At 37.5% G+C, this 19,118-nt stretch overlaps 1 protein-coding gene across 2 annotated transcripts in view; it reads right to left on the reverse strand.

Moving 5' to 3' along the window:
* Positions 1 to 19,118, reverse strand: part of LOC114481278 (protocadherin-15-like) — a 225,534-nt gene that overhangs the window by 189,001 nt on the left and 17,415 nt on the right. For both annotated transcript variants that reach the window (XM_028475966.1, XM_028475967.1), the window contains exon 2: positions 8,857 to 9,013. In XM_028475966.1, the coding sequence (XP_028331767.1) occupies positions 8,857 to 8,980 (124 nt within the window). In that variant the 5' untranslated portion in view covers positions 8,981 to 9,013. The remainder of the gene's footprint in view (positions 1 to 8,856; positions 9,014 to 19,118) is intronic.

The following is a 19,118-nucleotide window of genomic DNA, read 5'->3' on the forward strand; positions in this document are numbered from 1 at the left end:
AACCTGACTGTATTCACATCTGTGTGCGCGCATGTAAAATAAGTTATAAACATGACAAGCAGCTTCATTTGGGCTAAAGGCTACGTCTGGTTGAAGCTACACTGTTTATATTGGCTGGTGCACACAGGGGGAAGCTAAGTGGCTGCAGGGGTCCTTGGGGTCCTCAGGTAAAGACGGGAGCATCCGAGCAGATAGCCTGTTTTACATAGACAGTGCAGCTGATGTATGTGTTTCTGGGTTATTCAGATTAAGAAGAGAGTTAAAAAAACCTGTGCACACCTGGGAGTCCCTTTCGTCTCCAACTCCAAGTGTATAACAATTATTACGTGGGTACTGATTAAAAAAAGTAAAAAAACAACAGAAAATCTCGCCTACATTGCTGAAAACTGAACGGAGGGGGCTCCATAGGAAAGAAAAATTACAATGTTGGGGGCCCCTACGCTCACCAGCGCTGGCGAGAACCCTGCTCTCTAGTGTTGTAGTAGTCGAGACCGCTCTCGAGACCAAATTTTAAAGGTCTCGGACTCGAAAGCATTTTGACTCGGTCTTGTCTCGGACTCGGGATTTTCCCTCAAGGACATTCAACACCAGCACTAATTCCTGCTATTTTTAAACTTTGTGTGTGTGTGTGTGTGTGTGCGCGCAGGCGTCTGGCTACGGTTTCAGTTTGGACCGCGGAGCGCAAAGGAGATGTGAACTAATCACAGGTAAAAATCCCAGTAAAACTACAGAAAACAATCACCAGGAATAAATAGTTTCTCCCTGGTAAAGACAGTAGCTCTAACAACTGGTAAAATGATAAACTGATGATATTACAGCCTGTGCAGCAGTATGGGGATGCATTTACTCCGTCTCTGGGTCCTAGTGCCTGCTGTCCGGTGAAGCCTGTTCTGTTTACCGAGGTCCGTGTGTGTTTATTAAGTTTGTGTGTGTCCGTGTGAAAGTCTGCATGTTTACGCCTCTGTCCATCCACTCTTCATTTTATCCATGTCTTTTAAGGCTTTTATTACATAGTGTCGGCTGTAGTCTGGGCCGCCGCCATCTTGGATTATGTCATCACCGGAAGTTGCACTAGCGCAGAATGACCCAAATAACTGTAAATAGGTCTTATTTTAGTCTATTATCTTTTTAAAGTGGTGTTTTTTTGTGGCTTTAGACTCCAATTACATATTTGTATATAATATGTTCCCTACAATATAAATAGGTTCACAATATAACTATTTTTTTTACAGTTTCTGTTCCACTGTATCCAAAATAATAATAATATTTCTCAACAAGAACTATTGATTGATTTGTCACATGACTGTTCCAGGGTTTGAGTTTGTTTTATTTAGTTTCACATCTACCTGTAGCTCTATGTTTTTTTGACTGCTGCCAACTTGTTTGTAGTTTTATTTCAGCAAGTTTCACTTTTACAGTTACAGTTGGAGACCTTTGTTAATTGAATATCCTAGTTACATTACAGTAACCAAATTAAACTATATCAACTAAGTGAATTAATAAAAATGGCCTGTGTAAAGGCTTTTTCAAACTAAAAATATCTTGTGAAATCTGTGACCTGTTGACCGGCACAACTGAAAGAATCAGAATCGAGAATCGTTATTTCTTGGCAGAAATGCTTGTAAACACTTGCTGTACATTCAGCTGACATAAAAATCTTGTTTTCAAATATGTAGAATAATTGTGAATTTATCAGTAGTAGTTTTAATATTTTAGTTAATTTTTTTGCAGGCACCTTTTTTGTCCATCAAATGTATTTAAAATAAACTAAAATTAAAGAGAGAATGTTATTTAACCTTGTCATAATTTTATTTATTTATATATTTTTTTAAATTGAAAAAAAAAATGTTTATGGTCTTGACTCGGTCTCGGCTCCCGGAAGTCTTGGTCTCAGTGCATTCTGGTCTCTGGCAAGTCTTGGTTTCTGATAGTGTGGTCTTCAACACAACACTACTGCTCTCCCATACACAATTCTGCAAAAGTCCTAATTTAACAGCCACGGAATTAATATTCAGACACTATTCTTCAGTAAAATGTCAATGTCTCATCATGTCCCTGCTCTTGCTCTCAGTTGCACAATGCATCAAATTGAAAATGTCGACACTTTAAAAACAGCTAACATCCAAAAAATGATTCAAACTTCTTTATCAAGGTGTGAAAATGTATTGTTAACTAAGTTATCTAAATAAAATAGCAAGAAGTGCTTTCACGATCAGAGTTAATGACTTCGCTCATATGCACCAGAGGCGCTCACAGCAACTTGCTGCCTTTCGAGCTGCCAAATTCTAAATAGGCTAATCCCTCCTTTCTTTTGTGGACATTTCAGAGCTTGATGAACATGGTCGATGGTGAGGAAAAAATACACAGTGCATCAGGACTGTGTGTATATTAGCCCATCCAACTCTCATTTTGTACTCCCTCCAACTGATTCTCCCACAAAGTCTGTGCTATAACAGTATGTAGTCGTGTGTAGGTGTGATAGTGGTTTTTAGGGGTTTAATTTGATCTATATATTATTTATAACTTCATATTACATCTTGAAGACACATAATTGCAACAGATGATGGTATTTGGGCTTTTTTCTTTTAAATACATTTTGACAATAAAAAAAAACATACCCAAGTAAGGACTCATACTTATTATTGCTTCATTTATACTGTTTAGGAGGACTTTCATTTAAACATAATGTTATTCTTTTAAAATAATTCATTAATTTCTATAGAGGTCTTTTCAAAACAAACATTTTTAGTACTTTTGTGTTTTCTTTGATTTACAAACTAAGTAAACAAAAGGTCATGTGACAAGTAAATATTTTTAAGTATAAGAATTATGTTTCTGCCCTTTTTCTAAAAAAAAAAAAAAAAAAAAAACGTCCATATATTTTTTTGTTTGTTTTTTTTCAGGAAAGCATGTTTCGGTTTATATAGTACCTTTTGGAAAATGTTAAATAAAAACTAAAAACTAGGCTTATATATAGCTCATGACATTTAGAAAACATTTACACGATGAGTCATGATGGAATAGAAATGGCATATCTGCAGGCGTCTAACTGGACTTTGAGTAGTCATGTTATGACTGTTTACCACATGTAATTGATAACTTGTACTATATTATATAATTATTATGTATGCTACTTACAAGATGTACAAATAGTTTAGCTGTTACTTATTCTAATAATAGTGAGACCAAGTGAGGCAAACAACTTCAAAGTCACACATCAAAATACTTTTATGTTATTGTTGTTAAAGAAAAGTTGACCTGAAAGCAGTATTTGTCTCCTAGCCTGCCAAAGGCATTGCTGCTAAATGCCCAGTGACAGCTGAAACGCTGAGCTTGTCTCTTCTGATTAGGGTTGGGCACCAAGAACCGGTTCCAAATAGCAACCCAGGTAGAAGTTGTTCCTAACGTCTGGTTCCGGAACCGTTACAAAGATTTTTGCACTTCGATTCCTAAATGCTCGCACTAATTTGTTTCCGCGGCTTGCTCTATTTGTTTACGTGGTGCGACTGTAGTTTTTGTGTGTGCGTGTCTGTGTGTGTCTGGCTACGGTTTCAGTTTGAGAGTGAATCCTAAAATCTATGCACTGCTTTGATGTAGACAGAGACTTAAAAAATGCACTCGATAATCTCCTTCATACTCTGCACTGGTGTGAACAATCTCATTGAAATACTCTCTTGACCACCGTGACCCTGCGTTAAATGCCAGCCAGATAAATCTCGTAAGTGTTAAATGGTATATTAATATTCTGATAAACCAAGCGCAAAGTCAAGAGAGTATTATCTTGAGCCCTCTCATAAGGGACAACTCTTTCTTGATGGAATTCTTTAAAGATGCTAAAAAGAAATAAACCATGTGTTTGCTTTTACAGTGACTAGTACTTCACGTTCAATTGTGTTAGAGTTCATTCTTCAAGGCCTCTTCAGGTGTTATGTAAAAAGCATAATGTTAAATAAAACATTATATAAAGCAATAAAAGCACAAACTGTTCTGTATAGAGCAAAGCTAAATGAATACAGCATAACTGTGGTTCTAGATGTGTCTTTCTTTTAAAGGAGTCCAATCAAATAACAACCAGAGAGTTTCTTTACGGTGAACTTTTGTTTTCTACAGATGTACTTGTATGTTTAACATTCTTAACCTACACATATTTGCTGTAAAGACACAGAGGCACCAGAGCAGCTTGGTAAGTCTCAGACTGGGAACTATGGTGTGCATAACAGAGTTCCAGATCCTGGTATCCATCCATCATGAATTACCATTAGGGAATATGTTTAATCCCTGGTTTATTCAGAAGTGTCCCATTGGCCCAAACATTAAGCTGGAGTGATCTATGGACAACAAATAAGAACCTGCAGCAGATGGCGCAGCACCTGTAGAATACTGATCCCAATTTCATTAATTCAGTCATGAGACAAAAGAAACTGAGAAACATAGACAACTTTTCCAAGATGGTTGGATACCTGCAGAGTAAGAATGAATGTTCTAAAGCCCCCATGCATACGATTGCATGAAAACACTTTCTATATTACATAAACTTTTTTCTAATTTCACGATTGTTTACTTGACAGACTAAAGTTCTTTATTAAAGTAACTTTATTACGAAAGCGAGGGCTTGATGATAACTGGGATATCAGCAGCATTTCTTGAAGTAATGCTGAGCTACCTAAACTAAAAACAAAGAAAAATGCTTAATTGGCTAGATGAATTATTCCATCATAGATAATAGAATGCATTGAATCATTGTGTGTGCTAATGTGTGTGTGCGGTAGGGGGCTGGCAGGTCTTGCGGGTCTGGGGTTAATAATAGTGGCTTTTCTCTGCACATCAGTCGTGGATATACTGGCATGCCTTAGGCTTTGGGATAAGCTCGCATTGGGCCTAACCTTAGACATGTTGACCCCAACTATCAGTTCTAGGTGTAAGCTATGCTGATGACACTCAGCTTTTTCTGTATTTTCCATCCGATGACAACATTCTCAGCTTTGATATCATCATGTCTGGCTGATTTCTCCACATGGAAGAAGCAATGCCACCTTCAACTAAAGATTCTCATCTTGTCCCTCAGTTCAACCACAGATCAATCCCCGGCTTATATCCAATCTACTTGTGCCCACAAACTCTGCCAGAAATCTGGGTGTCATGATTGATGACTAGCAGACCTTTAAGGTTCATGTGGCCTCAGTTGTGCCCTCTATGACATCAGGAGGATCAGGCACTACCTGACACAACAGGCCACACAGCTGTGACTCCACACATTACTACTGCAACTCCAATCTGGCGGGCTTCCCTGCGTGCACATTTAAACCTCTGCAGATGATTCAGAATGCAGCAGCATGTCCGGTCTTTAACCAGCCCAAAACAGCACATGTCACCCCGCTGTTAATTTCTCTTTACTGGCTTCCAGTGAAAGCTTGGATCATATTCAAAAATCTTCTTCTGGTTTACAAAACAGAGACGGCTGAAGGGTAATCTGCCTACCAGGAATCTCTCATCCAGATCTACACTCCCTCTGGCCCACTATGCTCTATATTACATTCTATTATTGTAGTACTAGAAAAGCGCTGCTATGTGCTGCAATCTAAAACCTGAGCAGAGATTCCAGCACACAAGCAAAGTTCTTCAAAGAGATAAATATTATAGTCTACCATAAGGCTATGGCTGCTGACATTGCTTACTTTGATATTAATAATTGTATGATTTTTTTAGAAATATATATGCTCATTTACTGAACTGTTGAAGGGGTGGATCACCAGCTTTCCAACGCTTCCACAACGCCCGTCTTGTGATGGTGCAGACATCAATTACACCAACAATGCCAGGGAAACCAGCCATGACCATGAATGTCTGTTTGTTGGCAAGCAGAAAGTGAGATTCCAGAGAACAAATTCATCCATCTATTTTCTGATCCACTTTCTCCTTTTCAGTTGAGGGGAGGGAATATATCGTGCCACAATATGAGGCTCTGAAAGTGTCTTAATGGACTAACAGCACTCTGCTATCACATTACTACTATGTGGGAAAAGTATAATGAGGTCAACCACAGACATATCTGCACGATCAAGCTGGTATTGTCTTATTTAGGGCTGTCACTTTAATGCGTTAATTGCGAATAATTAATTACAGGAAAAAATAACGCACTAAAAAAATAACGCCATTAATTGCTTCTTTTTTTGCACTTCTCAATTAATAATTCAGCCGGTCATTGCCCAATCTTGTTAGATCTCGGAAGCTAAGCAGGTCTGGGCCTGGTTAGTAGTTGAATGGGAGACCACTGAGAATTCCAGGTGCCTCAGTGGAGGACAATCGCTCCAGTGGTATCTGTCATTGTGTTCACCCACATTGCCTTGTATGAATGTAGTGTATGAGTGAGTGTTGGTGGAGATCGGACTATGGCAGGGGCAGCTGTGGATACAATAGTAGCTTAGCAATACTAAGTGTGGAGTGAAAGAATAATGCCTTAATTCTGTAAAGCGCTTTGAAAGTCTATGATGAAGTGCTATATAAAATCCATATTATTATTAAAGGTTTGAGACTAGTTTCTAAAACAGAAGAATGTAAATGGCTATGCCTGCATCTGTTAAAGTCTGTTAAAAAAAAAAAAAACAATAAATGACTTGAGAAAGACACTTTGTTATATATCAATGTGTTGATCTGCCACAATAATGTAATCTAAATTAAAATACCTCAAATTGAGGACAGTTATCAGCAATTTTAGACGCGATTAAAAAAGAGATTAATTAATTACAGAGAATTATTAATTTTTTAATCTCTTGACAGCACTAGTCTTATTAAATCAGGGTCGTTAAGCATACGGAGAATATCTGTCCTTCCTCTCAGTCTATCTGCCATCGTGTCTATTTAAGACACTTTTAGGCTTTTTAAAAGTCCTCCTCACTCTTCTTAGTTTTTCACCTTAGGAGCTCTCAGAAGGCCTAAGGTGCATTGGGAATTACTTTTATCTTACTAAGCAAAAAATTTTAACAGTTTTTCACCATAGGAGCTCTCTGAAGGCCTAAGGTGCTTTGTGAATTACTTTTATCTTACTACGGGAAAATTCTTAAAATTTGAGGAATTCTAAGATTTTTCTTAGACTGACATCACTAAAAGCTACTTTTACCCTTAGGATGCTTTGTGAATACGGGTTTCTTGGGGTGGGGCTCCAGGAGTAATTAAGATACACCAAGACTGTGTCCGAATATTCCCTCCTATCTCTTTTACTATCCACTGTTCCTTCACCTCCGGAAGTGTTAAAGTGGTGGCCATGATAAAGAGCGTCCGAGTTCTCTTTAAGCTCAGGAAAAGATGCTTAATGTTTCCTTTTTACCTCCTTTAGCCCAGGAAACACTGATGTATCCTTTACCAAAGGAGACAAGATAATGCTGACCTACAATTCCTTGTGGCAACCACATTTATAGGGACCCTCACGGAAACTCACGATGACCGATAAGGGACGGAGTCGGACATGATGTAAGTACCACTGCAATAATATGCTTTGAACAAATTTAAATCTAAAACTCCTATCTGATAATGTGTTAGCCATATAATCAGATTATAACTGACATAAAACAGACACTGTCATTCAGGAAAAAGGGATCAGTTTATTCACTATACGTTTTCGCCACCATAATTCTTATTTCTGAGTGGAAGGTGAGTGTGAGCAACCATTCTCAATGTGATGTTCTTTTAGTTTCACTTTTGTTTCTCGTAGCCTGGGAGCCTCTTTTCCTTTGATTTACATTCAAAACCTTGTGATTTTTTAGATTATATCAGCGGAAAGTGTTTTGCCATTTTTTGAAAATTTTGTTTTTTCACCACGGCTGACGTCACTGACCTTAGCGGCTGTCAGATTATTACGTCACCTAGTCCATCTGATTGTCAAAACAAACATGATCACCTTTTCCTAACTCCTCTCCTAACATCTTTCCTTAACCCCCCATTTACGGGGTTATGGAAAAGTGGATAGGAAAGGAGATAGGGACTATTCGGACGCCGCCCTCGTCTATGCTATAAAATCTCCAAATAACAATACATACTAGGCTAACTAGCAACCGAATACTCATTTTAAATCTTTATTCTCAATTCAACCTACTCGTCACAGCATCCACAGATGCGAGTTTTTATAGGAGGGGCGGGACTAACAGTAACAGTAACAGTAACATAAGAAGCCGCCCAAAACATCACAAACCACCATTCTCAGCCAATAGAAAAATGATATTCTATTAGCCAGGATTCAACCCAGAGGGCAGTCACTTACATTTTCTCAACAAAATACACCAAATGAAAATACTCTGATCCTAGTTCAACTGTTGATATTTTAGTCAAACAACAGCACTTCATACACAGGCACAACAATCCCAACTGGAAAGAAATTATATACAATTTAAAAGATCAACTAAAAGTAAGCCAAGACACCATTTAGGGAATTAATCTAAACAAAAACTTTGTATAGAACAGATAATAAGATTACCACCAGTGCAGAATGAAAACATTGGTGAGGATGAAAACATGTACTGTAATTGCAATTGAATCTTTTCAACAAGACACCATATTATGTACTGTTTTCATGTTGTTGTTTTTTTCACTGATGTATTAAACTGAAACAACAACTCAAGCGTGGGAAGGAGTAGGGAAAGGGCTGGATGGTTCTTAAATACTCAACAATGTTAACTATGACTTGCAAAATGAAGATCCATGTAAATGTAGGTGAAAATTAATAAAAATAACAAAGACATCAATTCATAAGCCATACAAAACAGATTCAATCCAACTCCAAATTACCAAGACTTTAACAGGGATGAAACAAAGAAGTGAGGTGGAGATAGACAATAATAAGCTTCAAAGGTGGACAAACTTTACCTTCTGTGTCTTGGCCCAGGCAGGTTGATAGCAGCAGCAGAAAAGTGAGAACTCCTATTCCCATTACGCACGGACATCTGACCCGACCCCTTGACAGTCCACCCGTTAGGTGCGTTCTAATCATCTTCACCACTGTGCTTCTTCAAGCTTCATCCAGCTGGGACACACAGGCACACAAGAGCACAAACTGTAAACCTTTACAAGTGCAAAATTGTACAAACCTTTCAGAAAACACCAGGAGGCAATATTGGAAAAAATAATACTAAAAAGATAACAGTATAAATGAATTACAGGGGCAAAAACTTCTGGTTAAAAAACAACACAATAGGTTTAGACCAGAAGCACACATTTCAAATACAGAAATACATCCTATAGGAAAAAAAAAAAAACAAACTGTTCCACATGCGGAAGAATGATGTTTGTTCTAAGTACTGGTAATTACATAAAGGAAAGCATGCACCTGGAGAAGATGTAAAAATTGTCTGAGCCTGATGGAAAAATGAACTCATTCTGTGAGTCAGTGTTTGCACCATACCAAATTGGATTATGTTTAGTCATTAAGTATAATCTCGCACAAAACATCAACATTAAGTCTTCAGCTACAAGATAATTTTTATTTCTGGCACCAAGCTAGCTGAAACGTGTAGAGCGTCTGAGCTAACTGCACTGATGCCATTGAAATAATGAGCGTCTATCCTTCAAATTCAATGAGCACAACTAAAATTAGGGCATGTGTGCAAATCAAATAAGTAAATAGAAAGAAATTGAGCAAATGGTTGCACATAACTTGCAGGTTTCCTCAGGTAATTTGAGTCTATTTCCTCTAAGGGAAAGCATTTCAAACTCCTCATTGAGAAAGTCTACCTCAGTCAAATAATAACATGGCTTTACAGGTAAACTGGTGCTCACCACGTCACCAACTTTTCAAATGTCTTTGTGTATTTTATCTGTTTGAGTTCTAAAAGATTTACCAAATGCTGCTGAAAAGACTTGGGCATCTTTGAAGCCTTCACTCTTCTCCACCTCCTCAGTTTGATATGCTGTGCTTTAAAGGGACTGACATTTATAGCGATAAACAAATCAAGACTAAAACCTAGTTTTCCTGATGTTTGTTTTCTAAAAGCCGTTGTTTCAGATGCTAAACTTTGTTAAACTTTTTGAAAAACTTCAAGTGTTTTTATGACCTAGTTATTACTTCTGTGCTTAATAGAAATACACAAGGTCTGAGTCAGACACGTCTCACATTACTGATGTTGAAAACCAAGTGCTGCTGCTTTAAACAATGTTGTCATTCCCCCTTCAAAAATACTTTTATAGAGTGAAACAATACAATGGCTCACTTTGACACAGTAATAAGGGAAATTTAAACAGTTTTGGCAACATTATCTTCTAGTTGTGATCAGTTGACAAGATTATTTCCTTTGTTGTCTCGGACATCCAAAGACCTTGAATAGATAAAAATCAGATTTGACCAAACTTGACCATCATTGCCTGTTCAACAGGGGTGGGGACCTCTGGGTACCTCACGATATGCGATACAAAGCTCACGATATGGCGATACTTTGATTATCAATATATTGGTTAGAAATCAATCTACGATAATCTATGACATAACAAAAAAATAAAAAAGATTAAGTGAAAAAATAAATTTTTCATATCTCTGAAAGACAATAAATTGAAAAAGTGTCCTATGAACAGTGACACTATTTGAGTGCAACATTTCTGTAAATAAGTGTCAACATACCAATGTAAACGAATAAGTATCTCCAATAATGCTTTCTGTAAACAACAAATAGGCTCTTACTTACCAGTGACACCATTATAGTGCAATATTCCAGTAAACAATATATTGGTTCCTTCAACAAACAGATACAACATTTCTGTGAAGACCTACCTGCACATTTTAGTGAAAAAACAGAAAAGGTTTTGAAAAATAAATAAATAAAAAAAATAAAAATATACATTAAAAAAATCAATACTTAGCGTGAGAATATCAATAATCGATCGTGCAAAAAAATATCGTGATATATCAGCGTATAGAGATATTGTCACACTCCTACTGTTCACCATGCAATTTGGACAAATTCATTACAGTCTTTTGGTGGTGATAATGGTGACAGAGGCAGATTACTTGAGAATGAAAATGCAATTTTGATATCCCACCAAACACCAGATGTGTAATCTAACAGTCAGGGTGATTGGAGCTAGTCATGGGCTGCTTCATTTAAAAGACATAAGTTGGCATTGATGCTTCTATTTCCCATTGCAGGTTTAAGTGATAGGGAATAATGAAAAATAAAAACATTTCCGGCATTGTAGATTGTGACTTCAGATCAAATTCAATAGTGTTTTTCTTCATTATTTGTTCATCTGAACTAAACTTTTGATTGCGCATGTGTGTTGGTTAACGTAACATATTCTCTCATAATGTTGGTGGAGTTCTGTTGCACATGAAAATAAGCTATGCTGTAAATGTAAGTAACCAGGATGAAGTACTATATATTAGGGCTGAAGGCGCTTATCCTTCAGTGGAACTTCAAAAAGGTTTTTTTCCCTCAACAGAGAAGCAGAAGGAAAGAGAGGAACACCTTCAAAGGAGATGAGGTGAGGACAAGTGAAACATGGAAATAGAGAAAACTCAGAGAAATGAGGAAAAAGACAAAAAGGTGAGGAAAAAAAACATGTCAAAGACAAAGGGAATCGGAGATGGTTGTATAGATGCACAGATAAAAGATGAACAACAACAGTGAAGGAGAGTTTCTGACCTACACTTTAAAGGCCATAGATGTCTTTGAACGCCCAACAACTAAACATTGATATATCGGGAGAATTCAATGGCAAAATGACAGAAAGGCAAAAAAACAACCCAATAATTCACAGGTCTTCTCAAAAATATTCAGACCTTTATCATTTTTAACATACCTTAAACATCCTTGCAATAGATAGTTTGAGTAGTTTATGTACTCTATGCCATAGAAATAGGAGGTCAAGAGTTGTTTTCGACATTGTTCAGTTGACTTTCTGTACTTCTATTGACCTTTTGTTTTCAATTACTTCTTTATGTATTTGTTAGTCAGTGCGTTTGTTAGTGATCCATTTATTTTATGTTTTGTTTTTGTTTTAAGACGGTCTTGTCAGAGTATGGTGGTACACTCCAGTCCCTTTCTGTGTCCACACATGTGCCTCTATTTAAATACTTGAATCATTTCCTGTGCTGGTCAATAATCAGTTGACAACAGGAAATACATGAGATATGAATATATTAATAGGATATAAATATTAAATTGATGAATGTGCAGATCCAGTAGGACAGGGGTGTCAAGTGGGCCGCAGATTATAGAAACAAGAAATGTTAATAATATGCCCTACTTTGCACTTCCACATTTAAATGAGTAAAGTATGTAAAGCATCAACAATATTCAAGCAATACTTGACAGACATCAAATGTCAAATTTACTTGAAGTTGCGCTACATTTTTTCAATGTCTGCCATCATGTGATATAAGTGTGGGAAAACTTTGAGCGGAGGCAAATATTTTAAGATTTCATTGAATTTGTGTATTTGGAGGAACTGCAATATCTATAATCCAATTAGTTTGTAATTTACACAGATTGATGTTTTTTCTGTCTTTCTCCTGCGAGCCAAATTGGATGCTCTAAAGGGCCGGAGTTGGCTCCTGGGCCTTAAGTTCGACATATGTGCAATAGGGGGACAGAAGGTGAGAGTGTTGAGGCCTTCCTCTCTGCATTACGGTTCCACTTGGTGAGTATATTCTGCCCTCCAACCACAATGTAGGACACGTTCAGGTGACTATGATTAAGGTTTACCTAACCACTAGGAACAAGTGTATCATAATGTATCATGTTTTTCCTGCAGTCTGTGCTGAGTCTTGATGCTGGCGGTTCCTGATCAAAGGTTCACGGCTCAACTAGTCTGGAACACTCGGATGGACTATCCTTCTATCCTATTCCGTTTGCCCTTGTGTTCACTAACCCCAACCAGTCGAAGTGGATGGCTGCCACCTCTGAACCTGGTTCCGTTGGAGATTGGAGGTGAAAAAAGAGGGAGTTTTTGCTTGTTCATGTGGATCTTGTTGGGTTCTTTCTTTCTTACTATGGACTCTATATTTTGTTAAGAGCTTTGAGATGACTTTTGTAATTTTAGCTATATAAATAAAGTCGAATTGAATTGAAGATAAGAAGGCATAGTCAATGGAAAGAAATAGACTGAACCCAAGAGAACTGGCTGAAAGCATCTGGTATAACCATGCTAAGTCTTCTGCTTCCTGTCAGTGTACGTGACTGAAAAGGCCGTGGTACTAAAAGTGACTGACTGCGTATGCATGCGAGTATGACAACACAACAACTGAAAATACTTCTCTTGTACCGTCACGTCCAACATTTGTCAATCTGTCAATCTACTGGTTTTCTCTTGTTCCATCTGTCAGCTTTGTGTTGTTCACAGGCTTTTGACTGCCAAAGAATACATGGAGTTTCTCTTTTTCAGTCTCTTTTTTAAGCCCTTTTTTTTTTCAATTTAGACAGAATTTGGAATAAAACATAAGTAGACAGCCTTATGCATGCAGGGCAAATTGTCGAGTGCGAGAAGAAATAACTGCTTTCATAGTGGACTATTGGAGCAGATCCCATTCACATAGAACAACTCCTTTCTTTTCCTTCAAACCTCCCTTTTTTCCAGATAAATTATCTTTTGACAAAAGTAAGTTTTGAAACACAGCCGGCGCCATTAGTCATCCACAAACAGACAAGTGTACTGCATTTACACGTCATTGTGAAAAACATCCTTGATTGTGCCCTAAGAGTGATGGAGATGATCCATATCTGAGAACAAATATACTTGAAAGCAAAACATACTATGTTCCTTTAGCACTGGCTGTTAAAGCACTAAGCAAAAATAACCACTACACCACTTGGCACATCAAGAGACATTAACGCAGTTGTGCACTCATAACAGCTGTGTTGACCAGACTGTTTAATAAGCTAATGGTAGACCACCATGCTCATCGTGGACTGCCAATCTTTTTGAGTGTCACAAAGACAGAGACAATCAGCACCTGTGAAGAAGCAGCATCCAAAATGTCAAATCTTCCCCTGATGGGATACCAGTGATGAAGAATTTAAAAAGGAAATGTCCTGTTACAGCTCTGTCCCAGATACACAACACCTCTGGAGGTCTCTGAGCTTTATAAAACTCCCCTTATTCTTTAATGCAATTACCAGACTAGAGGTCTGCGAAACAAATGTTTGTCAAACAACAGCTGTAGCTAAAAGAAGATGATCTGTAATAATAACGGACTGTTGACTTCTGTTCAAGGTTGGATTTAAAGCAGAGAAATAATATCACATCTAAATGTAGCGTTATATTACCAAAGAAATTTCAATCCCTTTTTCTTATTTTCTTTTTTGTTGGACTAAATCTGGCTTCTTTTACATTTACAATGACTACCTCATGACAGCGTGGAAAAGCAGATTCTCAAGGCAGAAGTTCAGCCTTTTTTTGGTTGTACTGTAGGTGAGGTTCTCAAGGCCTATTCTACCGACCGTTCTTTGTGGATGAAACCAACGCCTACATGGCAAGTAAACCACGCTCACGGTTTCGAAGACAATTACAAATTAACTCTAAACTTGCATCCCTTGGTCTCTTTGTGTAGTTTGAAAAACATGGATTCAGGCTTTAGCAACAAAAAATTAAAAACAATGAAGGGATGGATGCTCATCAAAACCTGAACAGTCCTAAACAAGTACCTACACCTAAATTATAATAGCAAAGAGGGCCTAACTTAATACGCAAAACTTGGTGCAGCCAACAAGATGTACAAAGGTCAAAGCCATATTTAACATATCTTGTCTGACAGTGGACATTTTGACAGACTCTGCATCAAAATCCTACCTAAATGAATCTTGCTAGAGCGAACAGTAAGTCCTTTGTAAGACTTTCTGAAGGCACACAAATGACTAACCATTAACATTTGGCTCATAAACACAGGTCGTTAATGAAATATAAATGTATCAAAATTAAACATTTAAAGCAAATATATCAGCAACAACTGGTTGCGAGGAACTAAGAAAGGATTTTACTTTTTGACGATTGCGTCTCAGCAATTAGAAACGCTAGCGCAAACAAAATAGAAATTGCAGTGAAAAAACCAAATGTGAAAGACATTAGGACAATAAGTTGGACACACATTTAAAAAACAAATAACTGTACCAATGCACACCTAAATATTATAAATACTTGCAGTTTGAGATGATTGGCATAAAGCAGTGGGAAGCTGTTGGGTCTAAATAAGAGTTTTTGCATTCAGAAAAGAAAAACACTACCGCAGTAATATTGTTCTGCTTAACAGTCTTGCCAAGTAAGTGATTTATATTCCAAACAACAGTAAAGAAGCAAGAGATTTGAATTAACAGACACAAAGACCAAAAAGGGAGGAGTAGGAGAGGAGGGAGAGGCATTGGGTCAGCCAAGGACAATTTACAGCATTTCCAATATTTGTTCCACATAGGAAATTTGGTGCCTCAACAACATTTGTGCAAAATCCTAAGGAGTTTGGGCTTCAGGGCCATATAAACATGTCAATCCCCTTCAGCTCTGTTACCGTTTGAAAAACAGAGACGGCTCAAGGCTCTGAGACGATAGGAAACCAAGCCCCTGCTTTGGCATTGCAAACCCAAGCTGGAAATGAGCCCAGCTAATGTGTCACCTGCCAGTTTTCAGAGAGAATGTCTACACTGAACACAAAACATCAGTCTAACAAACCTGCATACAGTTCATATAGGTTCATGATGTTCTTTGACTCAGAAGTCTGATGTGGTATTGCTTTGTATTGTTACCATCTCGCCCCTGGATCATTTAACATATTATGTAGTTGGTAGGGATGGGCGATATGGACTAAAAAAATTATCCCGATAATTTCTGGTATTTATCGCGATAACGATAAACATCAGGATAAATAAAATAATTCCTGTGTATTTACTGTGTAAACAGGTTCCTTACAAACACAAATAAATCTGAATACATCAACACTAGACACATTAAAAAAGGCTACAATAGCTGCTGACTCAAAGAGCCCATGAGCTGATATTTTATGGAATACATTAGTGCATGTGGATCACTTTATTAGTGTTATTGTAAGTAATTAATTTCCTCACTTAAAAATACTATTTTCTAAAAAAAAAAAAAAAAAAAAAAAAATCTAGGTCTCTGGTCTAATGGGACCAGCTTTGTCTGTGAACACGTGAAATATAATTAAAAAAAAATTGCGCTTCACAAATTGGGACGAATGAATAGTGACATTAATGTTATGCTAACATTTATTTCACACAATTCAGCTTTTATCCTTCCATACAAGTGTTAAATCTGACCATACACAAATCTGTGGCTTTATGACAGTAAGACGTACTTTTTACTTGGTCTATTCCTTATATGGAGTGGTTAGCATTAGCCCTTAGCCCAGTCTGTGTGTCAGTGTGTTAGCTTAGCATAGATAGCTTCAGTTGAGTTTCCAGTTCATAATCGTTGCTGCGGGTTCATCTCTGTCCCCGTGTTTGTGGAACTTTGGGTGGATCTGACGGAGGAACTTGGACTGGTTCACTTTGTTGGATGGTTATCTGGTCTTAACCAGCAGCATCCGGTAGCAGAGACGTAGTCTGTGGGTGTGTGAGGGTTGAGGGGTGGGAGGCTTCGCTACGGAGCTGTCGTGAACAGCGTTCTGCTCCAGAGAATAATACATTGACAACAAACATGGGTAGTTTTGGCCTATGGCCCGTGACCCTCGCTAACTTCCGACATGGGAATTTATCGTTTATATCGTGGGATGACATATTCTTACCGGTGAGAATATTTTTGACGATAAATCATAAACGATAAAATATCGCACATTCCTAGTAGTTGGATGTTGAATAAATTGTGTTGTCTAATGCAAACAGTGAAAATGACTGACCATGATCCTGAAATATCTCTTTCCTTCTCACTTTGGACCAGTAAGAATGCTGAAAATATACTGCATTGAGTTAGTTGTACCAATTTTTAATGGTTCGACATAGCGAACCATTAAAAACATCATCCAAATATTGTCTTTATTGGATTGTGACATGAGCAAAAAGTCCGGAAAAGTGTCAACACTGCCATTGACGGCATTAATTCTTCGCTTGTGCAGTTTAACAACCAGAGTTATAATTATGATCACATCAAACAAATGTTCTTTGCTAAAGCGCTGTCACACCTGTGGAAAACAAACATTCATTGTCAGCCAGTTGTTTACCTCCATCAACTGTAAAAATGCCTTCTGTTATTGCCTTCTTTCCTCTAAGCTCAGGTATGTGGCTCGTCTGCATCAGCTGGCCGAAGGAACTTTGTTCTTGTTGGTTCCACAATTAGAACAAGTACAACACTTTGGGTTCCGATCAAGTAGGTAGACGGCTTTACCTTCTATGTTACAGTTTCTTGTGAATTTATTGCAAGCTCGTATCAGAGAGAGTAATTACAGGTAACTAACACAAGAGCTACATACCTTTAAACAGTTTTTGCTCATTTAACTGTGAACAGAAACAAATTATACTGTACATAACAGGTAAGGGTGTGCCAATCGCTATCTTTAAAAAACCCTAACCTGCCACTTCCGATTTTTGGCCAATCCCGATTGTTTTTTTGTAACTGACAGCTAGGCCTGTCGCGATAATCAATAAATCAATTAATTGCACGATAATTAAAAATTAGCTTGATAAGTTTGCATTTACCAAAGACAATGTATAATGAGTTAACTTTGCTGCATCTGTCTCGACTGACTCCTCTAGGTTCCTTAGTGTAATGAGGAGTGAACCCTCCTGCCAGTCACTCTGTCTCTGTGTGGGGAGGCGTGGCACCTGGCGCACCACAGAGTGTAGCATGAGAGGCACGTGAGGAGTAGAGGGAGAGATTTGGAGGATAAAAACAACAATGGAATGGGTTTCTAAGCCGAAAGCAACAGCTTACGTGTGGGAACACTTTGGATTTAAGCCAAATGACCGCAGCGATGATGAACCACAGAACATAAGTTAGTCGGTATGTCGCATTTGTTTCGAAACAGTTCATGCTAAAAGCGGCAACACGACAAATTTGCACTTTCACCTCAAACGCAACCACCTGTTACAGTTTTCCCAGCTGGGAAAAATGAACGTCTACCAAAGACGCAGACGTCAACGTCTTACCGACAGTGCTTTTGTTGTTAAATTGCACTTTTTGTTTACAAAGGTCGTAACTGGATTGGCAGTTTTGCCTGTTAAATATCTTTATGTCTGAGCCTAATGTTTAATATATATTGAAGAGCAATTTAGTTTGCGGAGACTGAATACTTTATTTATTCAGTTGTGTGTGGTTTTTATTCAAGTGCATTTTTTGTTAACAGAGACTAACAGTCGATTTTATTTATTGTTTTTGGTTGTTTTGATTATTTATTTTGGATATTTACAATGTCTTTTTTCATAACACAAATGCAATTTTGAATATTTTTAAGAAATACAAGTTTATTCATCTTTAAATGGGTGTACTTGCATTATTTCTTCCAATAATTTCTGTACAATTTATTGTCCAGTAAAATTTGTTATTGTGACAGACCTACTGACAGCATACACCTTCAATGTTCCAATTTTATTTTATTGTAAAACATTGAACAATGCCCATGAAACAATACAGACTTGTTGTTTTAACTAAATGTGAGGTAGTTCTCGGAAATATAAGTGAAAAGTTTAGAGCACTGCTGTCCAAAATACCAAATTATATCAGTTCCTTTAGTCTTTCATTTCCTACATTTTAAAAAACACAACCTGTGCAACAGGTTACACTGCAAACCTGTTTTGAACTTTTTGCCAAAAATACAGCAGTATTTAGGTTTTACAAATAAAGAAAATCACATGGTTTGGAGTAGATGATAAAATAATAAATAGGACAAATTAAAAAAAATATATTAAACCCACAATAAAGTGTCTTGAAAAGAAATATGTCCAAATGCAGCAGCTTTGTAGCTCTTTGCTCCTGCTAGCTTTAGCTTGATTGCGAGCTGCAAATGCTGAATACTCAGCAGTGTGGTGGTTTCTTAAAGGCAGTGGCTATCAGTACGGCTGCCATATCAATATACCGACATTCTATCCGTACGCAGCGCCCCTATTTGGCCAGTTTATGTCATGTGATAGGTCAGTCATTGGCCAGTTTAGGTCTAAGACTAAACCTTACCATAAACCTAACCGTAAAAATTGTTGTGATAT

Source organism: Gouania willdenowi, chromosome 19 (genome assembly GCF_900634775.1).
Source record: "Gouania willdenowi chromosome 19, fGouWil2.1, whole genome shotgun sequence".
NCBI lineage: Eukaryota > Metazoa > Chordata > Actinopteri > Blenniiformes > Gobiesocidae > Gouania > Gouania willdenowi.